Source organism: Bos mutus, chromosome 4 (assembly GCF_027580195.1).
Source record: "Bos mutus isolate GX-2022 chromosome 4, NWIPB_WYAK_1.1, whole genome shotgun sequence".
Lineage (NCBI taxonomy): Eukaryota > Metazoa > Chordata > Mammalia > Artiodactyla > Bovidae > Bos > Bos mutus.
This window is the reverse complement of record NC_091620.1, coordinates 22,897,446-22,911,851: the sequence shown is the minus strand read 5'-3', so window position 1 is coordinate 22,911,851 and position 14,406 is coordinate 22,897,446. Positions and strand designations below refer to the sequence as shown.

The window sequence follows — 14,406 nt, the reverse complement described above, 5'->3', positions numbered from 1 at the left end:
TGACTAGTTCTGCAAAGACAGTTTTCAATTCTAAACGTACAAGTTTATAAAATCATATCAGCAACTAAAGATATTAAGACAAATGACAACAGAAATGGTTGAGCCAAAGTGCTCAGCTCTTAAACAACATGGAGAATTAGGCGGACAATGTCAATAGATTTCACATCCATGCTCCTCAATAAGTAGAAATAATGAAGTTGATGTTAAGAATGAAATGGACCATCAATTCAGTCAACCTGAATTGACTATCAGGTTGATAAATACTAATTTTAATAAAAATCAACTACAGATCAGTTTTTATTATTTGACTGTAGGAGAAGGCAAAGGCACCCCACTCCAGTACTCTTGCCTGGAAAATCCCATGGGCGGAGGAGCCTCATAGGCTGCAGTCCATGGGGTCACTAAGAGTCGGACACGACTGAGCAACTTCACTTTCACTTTTCACTTTCATCCATTGGAGAAGGCAATGGCACCCCACTCCAGTACTCTTGCCTGGAAAATCCCATGGACGGAGGAGCCTAGAAGGCTGAATCCATGGGATGGCTGAGGGTCGGACACGACTGAGCGACTTCACTTTCACTTTTCACTTCCATGCATTGGAGAAGGAAATGGCAACCCACTCCAGTGTTCTTGCCTGGAGAATCCCAGGGACGGGGGAGCCTGGTGGGCTGCCGTCTATGGAGTTGCACAGAGTCTGACACGACTGAAGTGACTTAGCAGCTTAGCAGTACTAAAAGGTTAAAAATCACCACCCATCAATATCCAACAGTGATCTTTGGACTGTAGATCATAGTCAGATTTTATTTTCAGACAGAAGAGATGGATTTGGCTGCATGATCTTCAGAGTCATACATCTACCGGCCAATTACAGACCCACGAGGCAGATGCAGTGACCGTGAGAACTGCCTGCCTGTGAGCGAAGTGGAGGTGATTACAAGAATATTGTGTTTTCTCCTTAGTGTAAATATTAAAGTGACTAATTTACAAAAGTTAACCAAAAAAATGAGAAAAATAAGCTTCTCCCTTCCCCAAGTTACTAACAAATTCTTCCTGTCCTTTAGTGTTGACACAAAGAGCTATACTGCATGATTCACTCTTTGCAAAATCTCTCACTCTAAACTGCATGATTCACTCTTGGGATCCAAGAGAAAGGAGTTCGGTGTTGGAATGTCAGGCTTTGGTGCAAGCACTCAGAGATGTGCCAGTTGGATTTCATGGCAGGAAAAGCGTGTGCGCTGATCTACAGCTTGGTTAGAAACTCCAAGCCCTGGGAGCTCGAGTTACAGGGGCCTTTCTAGGTCATCTTATTTAAGGCAGTGGAAAGAGAAGTGGGTGGTGGGGGTTGTGAAAATCCATGGTGTTAGAGCAATACCATCTCAAGCCTCCTCATTCAAGCCCCTGGGGAGACTCAGCTGAAATGAAGATTTCTGGTTTTTAGTGTAAGCATGTCCCCAATATTGCATGGGACATACTTCTGCTAAAAAAATGTTATCATGACTTGTATTTTGATTTGCTAAATCTTGAAGCCCTAGCTTAGGACCCTAAACCAAGGGAAAATATAAAATCTGAGTTCCAGGGAATTCCAAGTGAGTCAGTAGTTCAGGATATTGAGAAGATCACCATTTTCAGCTGAAGAAGACAGAGAGTAAGGGAGGGGACAGATTGAACACATCCATTAATTTTGGAGCCGAGAGGTCTATTTCTCCGACCCTTGAGCTGGGGCTGCCTCCATGACTCGTTTCAGCTGACAGACTGCCACAGAGGTGAGGCAGACTTCTCCAGCCTGGCCTCTGAATGTCTGAAAGCTTCCATTCTCACCCTCCTGAAACCTGGGGATCGTCATGCTGTGAGGAAGCCTGAGATGAAAGTCCAGGTGTCCCAAGCACCCCAGCTGACAGCCCCGAACACGTAAGAATCCATCTTAAATACAGACTCAGTCAAAAGTGCAGTTCCCTGCAGCCTGACAGGTAATAACAAGTGAGATACCAGCAGATCACTGATGAGAAAGGATCCCAGAACCAGGGACGGGAATTCCTATTCTTCAGGAGAGGTAGAGAGGGGAGGAGAGAGAATTTCTAAGAGGTCTCATCACTCAAATAGATAGCCGGTGTCTCACCAACCCTAGAGAGGTACTTGGGTACTGAGCAGATTAAGGTGTGAGGGCAAGCACTCAACTTCATGGGGTAAAAGCCAAACCAGGAGGGAATATCAAGATGACAGCCACCAGGAGAACTTGAACCTGAGTTAAAAGCAAACAAGGTGAGGGCATATATCCAAAGCTCACCTTCACTTTGTCCAGGGGAAATTCTGAAATCTTTTCTATGAAGAGAAAAATAACTATGGAAGCTTTGTGACCTGTATGCACTGTCTACGGGGCTGGGTTCTCATATTTGGTTCTGCCTGTCACCAGCTTTTGGAAGAGTCACTACAGGAAAACACCTACAGTTTGTGTGTGTGTGCAAAAGGCAAGTAGAATTTATGCCACCATTGTCTATTCAAGTCATTGTTTAAAGAGGCATGCTTTAATTGCTGGAGGCCGAATGGTCAGGGGAGTGGGAGACAGAATATACACACCCCTGACACAGCACCAGGAATAGATCTAGGCTTTCTGGGGCAGACAGGCTCGGGACAATCCAATCTAGCCTATGGGGGTGGCAGAAGGGAGTGGGGAGAAAGCCTCTAATGGTGACCATCCTACTTGGATACCCTTTCCTTTTCCTAAACCACTCTTTCTGCCATAATTCAGGCCAAGGGTTCAGGCAAACTCTCCATGGTGAGAAGGTATTGAAGACAAAAGCAAGGCGAGTCAAATGGGACTGAGAGTCTAATCCTTTCCAAGGTCCTTGTAAAGCTTAAATGATAGGACATGTTCATTCTAAGCATGTGGCATATAACCAGTGCTCGAGAAACGGCAGCTCTGTTAGTTATCTCTTTGTGACTTTACAGTAGGATTTAAGAGTCCTACATACAACCACTTTCAATTTAATGATGCATATGATTATATTTTTTATCCTGCAATTGCTTGACAACAGAGACTTTATTTTTGTGTGTGTGTCGGTTTATGCCAGATAGTTCCTGTGAAGTACCCCACAAATATTCGATGAATGAATGAATGGGTACATAGAATAAGACATGTTTGCTGAACTGAATAAAAAGAGGAATAAAAAGGAATGTAAATCAATACATAGAAAACAAATTTATGGTTACCAAAGGGGAAAAGGAAGGGGAGGGATAAATTGGGAGTTTGGAATTAACAGATACACCCGACTGTATAGAAAATAAACAGCAAGGACCTACTATATAGCACAGGGAACTATATTCACTATCTTGTAATAATCTGTAATGGGAAAAGAATCTGGAAAAGATTAAATATATGTATAACTTATCAGTGGCTCAGCAGTGAAGAATTCGCCTGTAATGCAGGAGACATGGGAGACATGGGTTCAATTCCTGGGTTGGGAGGATCCCCTGGAGGAGGAAATGGCAACCCACTCCAGTATTCTTGCCAGGAAAATCCCATGGAGAGAGGAGCCCTGAGGGCTACAGTCCATAGGGTTGCAAAGAGTTGGACAAGACTGAGCAACTGAACATACATGTCTTTAACTGAATCACTTTGCTGTACAGCTGAAACTGACATACTGTAAATTGACTATACTTCAGTTTTTTTAAAAAGGGAATGTGACTGTGTACCAAAGGGAATGTGACTCTGTGCTAAAATGCTTACTATTTACAGCCAAAATATGGATACAATGAGGGTAGGCCATTGGCTCAGTGCTAGGGCTCACAGAAAATCTTTTAGGATCTCTGTATACCTGAATTCAGCAGAGCCAGAGATTCCTCAAAAACAGCCAAGCTAGGGAGACTTTGCCCGCTTCTATCCTATTTTTCAGTCCTAGAAACACTATAAACAAGGGAAGCAGAAAGTACGGTCTACTTCCAAAGAAAGTATCAAAGAAAGATTTGATACTCCTCTGACGTGTCTGTGCCTCTAAAGGGCTATTAGAGGTAGGTGCTGAGGTCACCATCTAACACCAGATTACAAACCCAGTTAGGAGGCTGTCCAGGGGGTGAACATGGCCTGCCACAGAGGACACAGCAGTACCAGATTTTTTTGAAGAGAATAAAAGGTGACTTGAGTTGAAAAGGTGAATGAGATTCAAATAGAAAAAAAAAGGGAAATTAGAAAGATGGAAATAAATATGCACATTACTCCTCAGAATGATCAGCTATAAATATGGATTAGGTACCTGGTCCCAACTCGTTAACTTCCCAAAACCCTTCCCAAACAGTACATGATGCCAAGTCCACACTCGGTTTTATCTTTCATTTTGTAAGTAATCAGCCCCCAAATACCCTGCAAAGGCCTTGATATGGAAATGATTCCTGTTAAGGTTAAGGTGGTTAAGGTACAGGTAAAGGCTTGGTTAAGGTGACCTGTGTCAGGGGTCTGGAATCCTGGCTCCGTCACACAAGCAAGGAGAGTCAGCGAAAGCTCAAGGGTCTCTCCACCATTCTGAGGACAGCCTGGATGAAAGTCAACTTCGAAAATGCAGTCTGTTTCATGGATAATTGATTCTTGGTTTGCTATGCCTACTCACCGTGGTCAAGGATATATTTCACAATCTCCCCATTGCCGGTTTTAGCTGCATAATGAAGGAGTGAACAGTGGTCTGGTCCCTGAATTAGCAGGCTGCCTCCATTTTTATAGCTTTCTATTAGCTGCAAAAGAGACATAGGAAAAGCAACTCAGACAGAGTCCGGAACAAGGAAAACAGCTAGCTGGTGATAAAATAAAAGTAATGTAGCAAACCACAAATGTCTCCAGCCTCAGAGGACACAGGGAAAAGTCAAAGAGATGAAGTAACATTCCTGGGTTGTGTTATCATTCAAATAGATGGCCAGTGTCTCAGCAAATTCCGGAGAGGGTAAGTGGGTACTGAACAGCTTAAGGGAATGGAAGCATGCTAAATTACTTGCTCCCTTTCTGTTTTTTTGTCCTTTTCTGGGCACTGAAAGAATGAAAGAGAGGAGAATGAAAGCTTCCCTATGTAGGCTGAGTGTTCTTGAGTTAAAGAACAATTAAGTCTATAGGCAGGAAGAGCTTGATGTCTGGTAGCGATGTTCCCTCCGCCCTTTAACTTTTTCTGCCCTCTCTAATGAACCCAGTTACTGAGTACAGAAGCTGCTTACCCCTTCCCAGCATAAGATCACACACACAGGCATACAGCAGACACATGCACAGCCATGTTTGGCTCCCTCCTTCATCCAGATCTGTAGTCTGCCTGCCTTCTATTTATCATCCAACACATACCACCCAACAAGGCTTGAGATGATCCATGGGATGAGAACCAAAAGGGTTCAGAGAATGTAGTAGTAGAAACCTAAAAGACTTCCAAAAGACTGGGGGGAAAAACAGATTTTTCAGCCTGAGAATTAGGCGCTAAATAAGGACACAGTCTTAAGTTTGTGAAATACTGCACATTACCAAACTGTAATGTAAGTGAAAATGGATCTCTGTTCTCTAAACTGTAATAATCAGAACAAGGGCCTTCTAGAGCTTCTAAAATGTAGCTTTAGAATAAATAAGAATCAACTAACTCATCATGTAATAAGCAAAAGGAATATGTCTACCACCAAGAAGTTAGATAGCATAGCATTATTAAAAACAAAACTCATAAGGTCAAAGAGACTAAACTCATAGTTTATACATTCACTCAAATACAACTATAGATTAGCCATGTGCCAGATGCCAGGGAAACTAACATGAATACAATTTGACCACTGACCTCTAAGCCTCCAAGACCTCACTGTCCATGGGAGAGAGAGATTTTTAAAGAATTGCAGAATCCCACTGCTGGGCATACACACTGAGGAAACCAGAAGGGAAAGAGACATGTGTACCCCAATGTTCATCGCAGCGCTGTACATAATAGCCAGGACATGGAAGCAACCTAGATGTCCATCAGCAGATGAATGGATAAGAAAGCTATGGTACATATACACAATGGAGTATTACTCAGCCATTAAAAAGAAAACATTTGAATCAGTTCTAATGAGGTGGATGAAACTGGAGCCTATTATACAGAGTGAAGTAAGCCAGAAAGAAAGACACCAATATAGTATACTCACGCATATATATGGAATTTAGAAAGATGGTAACAATAACCCTGTATACGAGACAGCAAAAGAGACACTAATGTATAGAACAGTCTTATGGACTCTGTTGGAGAGGGAGAGGGTGGGAAGATTTGGGAGAATGGCATTGAAACATGTATACTATCATGTATGAAACGAGTCGCCAGTCCAGGTTCGATGCACGATACTGGATGCTTGGGGCTGGTGCACTGGGACGACCCAGAGGGATGGTATGGGGAGGGAGGAGGGAGGAGGGTTCAGGATGGGGAACACGTGTATACCTGTGGCAGATTCATTTCGATATTTGGCAAAACCAATACAATATTGTAAAGTTTAAAAATAAAATAAAATTTAAAAAAAAGAATAAAGTTAATAAATAAAAAACAAAAAAGAATTACACAGAGATGAAGAGGACAATGAGGAGGGTAGCACAGGGCACTAGGAAAACATGAAGTAGCGGATGGAAAAACCATGGAAGACTTCCTAGAAAACTGATCACAAAGGAGCAACTGACTGGAAGTAAGGAACACGGGGCTTCCCAGGAGGCACTAGTGGTAAAGAACCTGCCCGCCAGTGCAGGAGACGTAAGTGATGTGGGTTCAGGCCCAGGGTTTGCAAGATTCCCTAGAGGAAGAAACGGCAACCCACTCCAGTATTCTTGCCTGAAGAATCTTCACGGACAGAGGAGCCTGGCAGGCTACAGTCCATAGGGATGCGAAGAGTCGGACACGACTGAAGCAACTTAGCGTGCACAAGGAACATAGAGTTTTCATGCCTAAATTGAGAAGCAAAGGAACAGGAAGAAGTAGCTGTCTTCCATGACAATCTAAGAATCCTGTTCTGTTCAACTGTACTGTCTCACAATGGCACATCCATTCTTTGTGGGAAGATCCACAAAGGATTTGGGCTCACAGAGTCGCAGAGACCCAACCCATCAGCTGCCCCGATTTTGCCTTGCTGTGGTGTTCATAGACACCGTGGCCATTAGGTTAGTCCATGGGTATGCTGTGCAGCCCGGTGGATAGGAGCTACGCATGACATCCTGCACGCAGGGCTGATCCAGGGTCTATTCTCAGTTCACTGGTGTGCTTGGACCTTGCTTCCCCTTTCAACTCTCCCATTCTCCCCCTCCTTCCTCACACTTGTGACACACACACCCAGTTGAGTATTTAATATTTATAGTACTTTCTACATGGGACAGAGAAATGGGAGAAGATAAAGAAAAGGAGGGGAAAGTACTTGGGAAGGAACAGAAAGCAAAAAGTGAAAAAGAAAAACCCTCAGGCTTTATATTTCACCTCTCAGTAAATCAGATGTTACTGAGTCATTTCTCAGTCATCTAGGAAAGAATTATAACAGAGAATGAAATAAGGCAACCAGCCGAATATAGTGATTACCCTTCTCTCACATAATTCTCTGTTAAGTACCAAAGAAGTGCAGTAACATGCCCAGGGCCCTGGAAAATCTGTTGCCTAGACTAAAAGTATATACAAAACAAAATGAAGTGGTTTCAAAGGTACAACAACATTTTGCAAAATTTTCTGGCTTAGAAACTCTCCAAGAGGAGGGATCAGGTCTGAACTCATGCCTTTTGCTCACAGAATCCAAAAAGGCTTTGCAGGGAATATAGGATAATATTTGGTTTAATCCACTGCTTGGAAATGGCACTGAATTCAGGTATATACACTGCTTAGAGAGCACTTTCCTCTTGTGGCTAGCAATTCCTAGTAACACTGTGATCTGGTCATGGCACGGGCACCATTCCCAGGGATGTGTGTCTGAAGATGACAGTTTAACAAGATGCTGACAACCTTCTCAGCCCTTGTTTTCTTCTAGTAACCTGTTAACAATGTAGCTCTGAGGTTTCTCAGTTTATTCAACAGATGTGCTTCCAAAAAACTTGTATACAAGAGCCTGTGTGTGTGTAAAAGTCGCTCAGTCGTGTCCGACTCTTTGCGGCCCCATGGACTATACAGTCCATAGATAGGATTTTCCAGGCCAGAATACTGGAGTGAGCACCCTTTCCCTTCTCCAGGGGATCTTCCCACCCAGGGATCGAACTCAGGTCTCCTGCATTGCAGGTGGATTTTTTACTAGCTGCGTCATTAGGGAAGCCCAAGAATACTGGAGTAGGTAGCCTATCCTTTATCCAGCAGATCTTTTCAACTCAGGAATTGAACTGGGGTCTCCTGCATTGCAGGCAGATTCTTTATCAACTGAGCTAGTGCTTCTTAACTTTCTTTTAAGGCTTCTGGGTTCTCAATCTGGGATAGCACTGAACTTGAGTTGGTTGGAGCCTCTGCCTGGGAAAGTTGCTGATAATACAGAGCAGATCAATGCCATTATGATGTATACAGGGATACCCAGGCAGTCTTAAGTCCTGACACCTGAAAATAACTTGGGACCAAATATAGCTTTCCGGGTATTCATGGACTATATTATACTTTATAACAAACATTTGTCTCTCTGTTATGTTTAACTATTAAAGGAACACAGATTAACACTGTATTAACAAAATAGCTATCTTGGGAGAGTCCCTTCTATGAAGTTATAGGAACAATCTTAAGAGCTTTACATGAATTTTATATTCAATCCTCACAGTAAAGCAAAGAGAAGACCAATGTGATTCCATTTTACAGATGAAGAAACGGAAGCCCAGAGACAATTAGGTAATTATACAAAGTCTCATATATAGTCAAAGGCAGAGCCAAGATCTGAACCCAGACAGTCTGACTTCAGAATTTGCATTCACTCAGGAGGCAGCAGTTTCCTCTCAACTAAATTCTCCAGAAAACATGAGCACAAATCACAATATTCAAGGCAGATCAGAGTATCTTCTGATTAACTGTGATCCCCAGAGTTCAAAATGGCAATAATGTTGCATGATGTTGTCTCTTGCTTAAACAAAGTATTTCTGGGTATTGTCCAGGTTATTCTTACAGATGCATTCATTTAAAGACTTGGGCTGAAAGAAATCTTTAAACTTCAAATATTAGTTCCAGATAGCAGGAACCCGGGGTACTATAAGTACTGTCTCCTGGGGACACATATCAGTTGTAACTAGTCAAGGCAGACAGCACTGTGCCTTTGCACAGACCCTTTGCTGTTTGGAGACATGGTGATGCTACAAGGACTCCTCTCACCCTCTCTGCTCAATTCTCAAAAAGAACATCCTTCTGCCTTCTACCCAGCTAGCACCAGGGGGATGGGAAATCATAAATGGGATCATGAAAATTTGGTGAGAAATTATGCTGATTTAGAGTTCTTAAAGAATCACCAAAAGTTCTGGTAGGAAGATATCTTACCTTCATAAGATCACCAGCTATTACTGCCTGCAAAATTGCTGTGAAAGACAAAAGAGAGATGTCCCATTAGTAGAAGACCCTCTCATGAAAATATTACAAAGGGCTGGATCCATATTTGGGAGACACAGTCTACATTTGGGGTGGGGGTCAGGGGAGGAGAAGCATGCCAAAGGTTGAAACGTGGGACAAACTGAGGCCTTCTCTTCACCCCTTCCCTCCCTGGGCATTCATCTTGTACATCATTCTAGAGCCGACAGGAACCCCCTCCAGCCCTAGTACAGAAAAGCGAACATGAAATGTAGAGTCACACATACTGGATTCAAATCTTAGCTCTGACCCTTACAGGCGGTGGAATTCTAGGCGAGTTATCTAACCCCTCTGAGCCTCAGTTTCCACATCTGTAAACCAGCAAGTCTCAATTATATCAGATCTTTGAAAGGGTTTATTAAATCACATAAGTGTTCTTATCTCATCCACTGATGCAGAGTGCCTGATTATTAGGATTGTTTCTGCTCCCTTCTTTCTAATTCCTTCTACTTTGTCCTTTGGGGGTTCAAAAATTATTAGTAATTTTGTGTTCTATAATTATAAATAAATACCTACTGCTATGGAAAGAAGGATTAGAAGCAATAAAGAAGAAACACATATTTTAATTATGTTCTAAAGAAAGTAATCATACATTTAGCATACAATTTATTGGTGATTCCTATGAAAGAACTCTGAAAGTTTAATTAAACTAATTGTAAGGCTACTTGGTGGTGGCGATTTAGTCGCTGAGTCATGTCCAACTCTTGCGACCCCATGGACTGTTGTCTGTCAGGCTCCTCTGTCCATGGGACTCTCCAGGCAAGAATATTGGAGTGCACTGCCATTTCCTTCTACTTAGCTGAGGGGAAAATAATCTAAATACCTGTGCATGTCACGTGGGGTGCAGAAGAAAAATGAAAAAAAATATAACTAATAAAAGAGGAAAAGAATATATGACTCTAATGGTGGTTATGACTCCTAAAGGGGACAGTTGTATTAGGTCAAAAATGGTCCCTTTAGAAAAATACCTATATTTTAAAATTGCTCAAGAAAAAGATCATTTTAAAGTTTTAAAGTCACCTCCCCCCAAATTAGAAGGTTTGAAGTTTATTTTTCAAAGTATCATTTTACTCTTATTTCAGAGTCTCTCGTATACAGTTGGCCAAAAATGCAGTATCAAAGCATATGGTGGCCTTGACTATCACTGAACAAAGCCCGTGCAGCTTTCATCATGCGCACTTATGGGCCCTGGGTGATCAGAGCCAAAGAACCACAGACACGTTCAACTTGTTCAGAGGCCCAGGGCCAACTGCCTTCCCTCTGACCAAAGCGGAAGTCTCGGAAAACTTAGGAAATGATGACAGCTGCTTGAGCACGGAAGGGAGAATAAAGGAAGAAGAGCAAGAAAGGAAGAACAGGAAAGAGAGGGAAGAGTGCTTCTTTTCCGTAACAAGCTGTTTAAGCTGGGGCTATGACTCCAGGCGCGATGATGCTCTTTGTACACAGTCAGTGTGCACCAATCAGTTGCTGAACTGACAGAACAGAGTGCTAGTTGCTCAGTCATGTCCAGCTCTTTGTGACCCCATGGACTATAGCCCATCAGGCTCCTCTGTCCATGGGATTCTCCAGGTAAGAATACTGGAGTGGGCTGCCATTTCCTTCTCCAGACAGAAAAGAGAGCAAAGAGGAAAGGAGTGAAAGGCAATGGAGATAAAAATAACAGAAAAGGGGACTTTCTAATGGTCCAGTGGCTAATACTCTGCACTCCGAATGCAGGGGAGGTGGGGTTCTATCCCTGGTCAGAGAACTAGACCCCAAGTGTCACAGCTAACAATTCACATGCCATAACTAAAGATCCTGTGTGCTGCAGCTACGACCTGGCACAGACAAGCAAACAAATAGATGTTTCTAAAAAATAACAGAAAGGGAATTAATAAAATGTTGTATGTCAAAAGAACCTAAAAAACGTGTCTCATTCTTCCTTTTACAGATGGGACACTGACATTCAGATGGAAATGACTCTCTCAGGGCACAGAGACCATGGTAGCTCAATCACCCCACAATGCAGGTCCCTGTGACCATCCCAGGCTCTGTCCTGTGCCCTCTGGGAGTTCACCCTGTAGTAAGTCTCCAAGGCTTTGTGGGGCCTAAGGAAAATGAAAGGAAATAGTCTTTAACTGGAGTCTAATTCCGATCTCTGCAATTTACTTGTTGTTTAGTCATTAAGTCATGTCCGACTCTGCAACTGCATGGACTGTAGCACACCAGACTTCCCTGTCCTTCACTATCTCCCAGAGTTTGCTCAAACTCATGTCCATTGAGGCGGTGATGCCATCCAACCATCTCATCCTCTGCCAGCCCCTTCTACTCCTGTCCTCAATCTTTCCCACCCTCAGGGTTTTTTCTAATGAGTCAACTCTTCACATCAGGTGGCCAAAGTACTGGAGCTTCAGCCTTATCATCAGTCCTTCCAATGGGTATTCAGGGTTGATTTCCTTTAGGAATGACTGCTTTGATCTCCTTGCAGTCCAAGGGACTCTCAAGAGTTCTCCAGCACCACAATTTGAAAGCATCAGTTCTTCAGCACTCAGCCTTAAGAAGTCAAACTTTTTAAATCAACTTTCTTATCTAAAGTAAGATTAACAGCTGTCCTGGTCACCTCTCTGTAGTAAAGATGAAGCCAAATAAGCAGTTTATAAATAGGATAAGTTATACTGACAGAAGGGATAGATTATAGTACTTCTGTGACTACACCTAAGTACATGAAAAACACATACACACATTTCAGAAGGAGCCTAGCAAGGAGGGTGAATTGGTGTGTGAAGTCAATCGGGCATATCGCTGTTCATATGGCCCTCATCAGAGGTGAGGCCGGGCTGCAGGAGCCAGTGAGATGGTGGAGCTTTCCCAAGATGTCAACTCTGTGTGAGAGGACAGGGAGAGGGAGGCAGGGGCAAGCATGAGCAATTGCAGGTGTGGGCGAATGACTCAGTTTGGGCTTTTACGCTACAGGATACTCTATATCCATTTAGGAGAGAAAGAAGGCTAGGGTAACTGCCTGAGAAGGCAGTTCGTGAAAAGCCTTGAAAATGACACACAGACGTTCCTAACAATATAGAGCCTGCATTTTCAAGACCACACTGAAACACTTCCCAGACATTTAAAAGAAATAGAAAAGAGGAAGAACAAAGGAGAGAGAAAAGCAGAATTCGCTAACTTAAAGCACCAGTGAATAACATGTGGTGCATATGAGCAGTAAGTCAGGATGATGAAAACTTCTCCAGGATAAATACTATTGAAAGAGTACTGAGCATGAGGGATGAATGAGAGGCTGGGGGGACTCACTGGCTACCTGCCGAGTTCAAAGGATTGTTGGAGGAGGTGAAGTTAAGCCAACTCTTCCACAATCAGTGGTTTCATTAGCAAAAAAGATTTGGGAAATCCTTAAAAGATGAAGGGAAGATACAAATGAGGACTTGTAAGTTAAGAGGCTGTCCGAAGGGCCCTGGGAAGAGGTCTGCGTGATCACCCCTGAGGCTGGGTTGTCACACATCATGACTGTGAAGTTCCAGTGTGACCACTCCAGTGAGCACCTCTTCGTCCAGAGAAGGGACCTACATTTTTATCCTGTGAGCAATGAGAAGCTAAGGAGGAGTTGAAAGTAAATCAGAGAATCACGTAAATGTCCTGACGCCTGCCAGTTTGATTTGGCCCCTCCCTTCCTGCGAACAGAGTTGCAACCTGCTCTCAGTTCATGTGCCCCCATCACGGCAGCTTTCCATTGCTACCTCACTCCACTCCCAACATCTTTATTTATGTCTTTTGGTTTCCTAGCTTCCCAATTTAAAGTCCCCCTGAACAGACAGAAGAGCATATAAAAGAATCATAACCACAAATAATTTCCAATTGTACTGAGATGGAAAACATGAATATTTATTTTTAAGTCAAGCAATACACTCAAGGGTAGCTATTATGCAAACATTATTAGGCACAAGGCCCTCTTCTCTGCTGATTAATGTCCTTCCCTCCTGAACACTGTCGTTTAAGATTTCCTCTGCATAAACAGAGCTTGCCTCCATTAGTATTCAACTCCAGATAATAACCTTCTGAAAGATCAAGCTTAAAAACAAATAATGAATTGTTATGATTACAGCATTATTTTTTTTTCATTATTTCTTCAACTCAGAGCCTGCCTTCTGGCCTTTTCCAAAACTCCTTCATACAGGGTAAACAATGCTCCCAAATTCAAAAGAACAAGGGAAGTTAAATGGCCAGTGGGATACAAGGGTTATTGAGTATATGACTACTAGGTTTCCTGGACGATTAAATCACATAAACTTATATAGTCAGACAGGAAAGTAAAGGGGTAGAGGATTGAAAAGTTTGTCATTTTCGAGAGTTTAGAAGTTGGATCATTAGCTTATAAGAAATGACTTATTTTTCCTTCAGCACTGTGCCTCCTGATCAACTGCGGAACAGTAAGCATCCTGAGACAGAAAGCTGGAATGGAAAAGTCAGGACTACCGGGAAGGAGTCAAATGTCTTCCTCTTACAGCCCCTCTTTGGCCTGGATTCCCAGAAGCCCAGACATCCTTAGATATCTGTGCACAGAAGGCAAAAAGTGACTCCCTCCCATCATGATGGGAGAAAATAGTCCATGGGCCACAGGCTGGCCCACCTGCTTCTGCCAGGCCAGGCCCTATTCCAAGCTGACTGTACAAAATAAACTCCATCCTCTCCGAAAACTGATATTTTGGCAAGAAATCCAAATTAGGAAGGGATATATTTTAACTGAGTTTAGAATCATATTGCCTGAGTTTAAGGCTTGTGAGCCTGGTGGGCTACAGTCCATAGCGTTGCAAAGTCAGACACGACTGAAGTGACTTAGTACGCCCGCACATCATTAACTGGTGGGCAAGTTATTTTAACCAAGCTTCAG

At 42.8% G+C, this 14,406-nt stretch overlaps 1 protein-coding gene across 4 annotated transcripts in view; it reads right to left on the bottom strand.

Moving 5' to 3' along the window:
• Positions 1 to 14,406, bottom strand: part of DGKI (diacylglycerol kinase iota) — a 528,258-nt gene that overhangs the window by 26,131 nt on the left and 487,721 nt on the right. For all 4 annotated transcript variants that reach the window (XM_070369213.1, XM_070369214.1, XM_070369215.1 and 1 more), the window contains 2 exons: positions 9,441 to 9,478; positions 4,599 to 4,719 (listed from right to left, as the gene is read on the bottom strand). In XM_070369213.1, the coding sequence (XP_070225314.1) occupies positions 4,599 to 4,719; positions 9,441 to 9,478 (159 nt within the window). The remainder of the gene's footprint in view (positions 1 to 4,598; positions 4,720 to 9,440; positions 9,479 to 14,406) is intronic.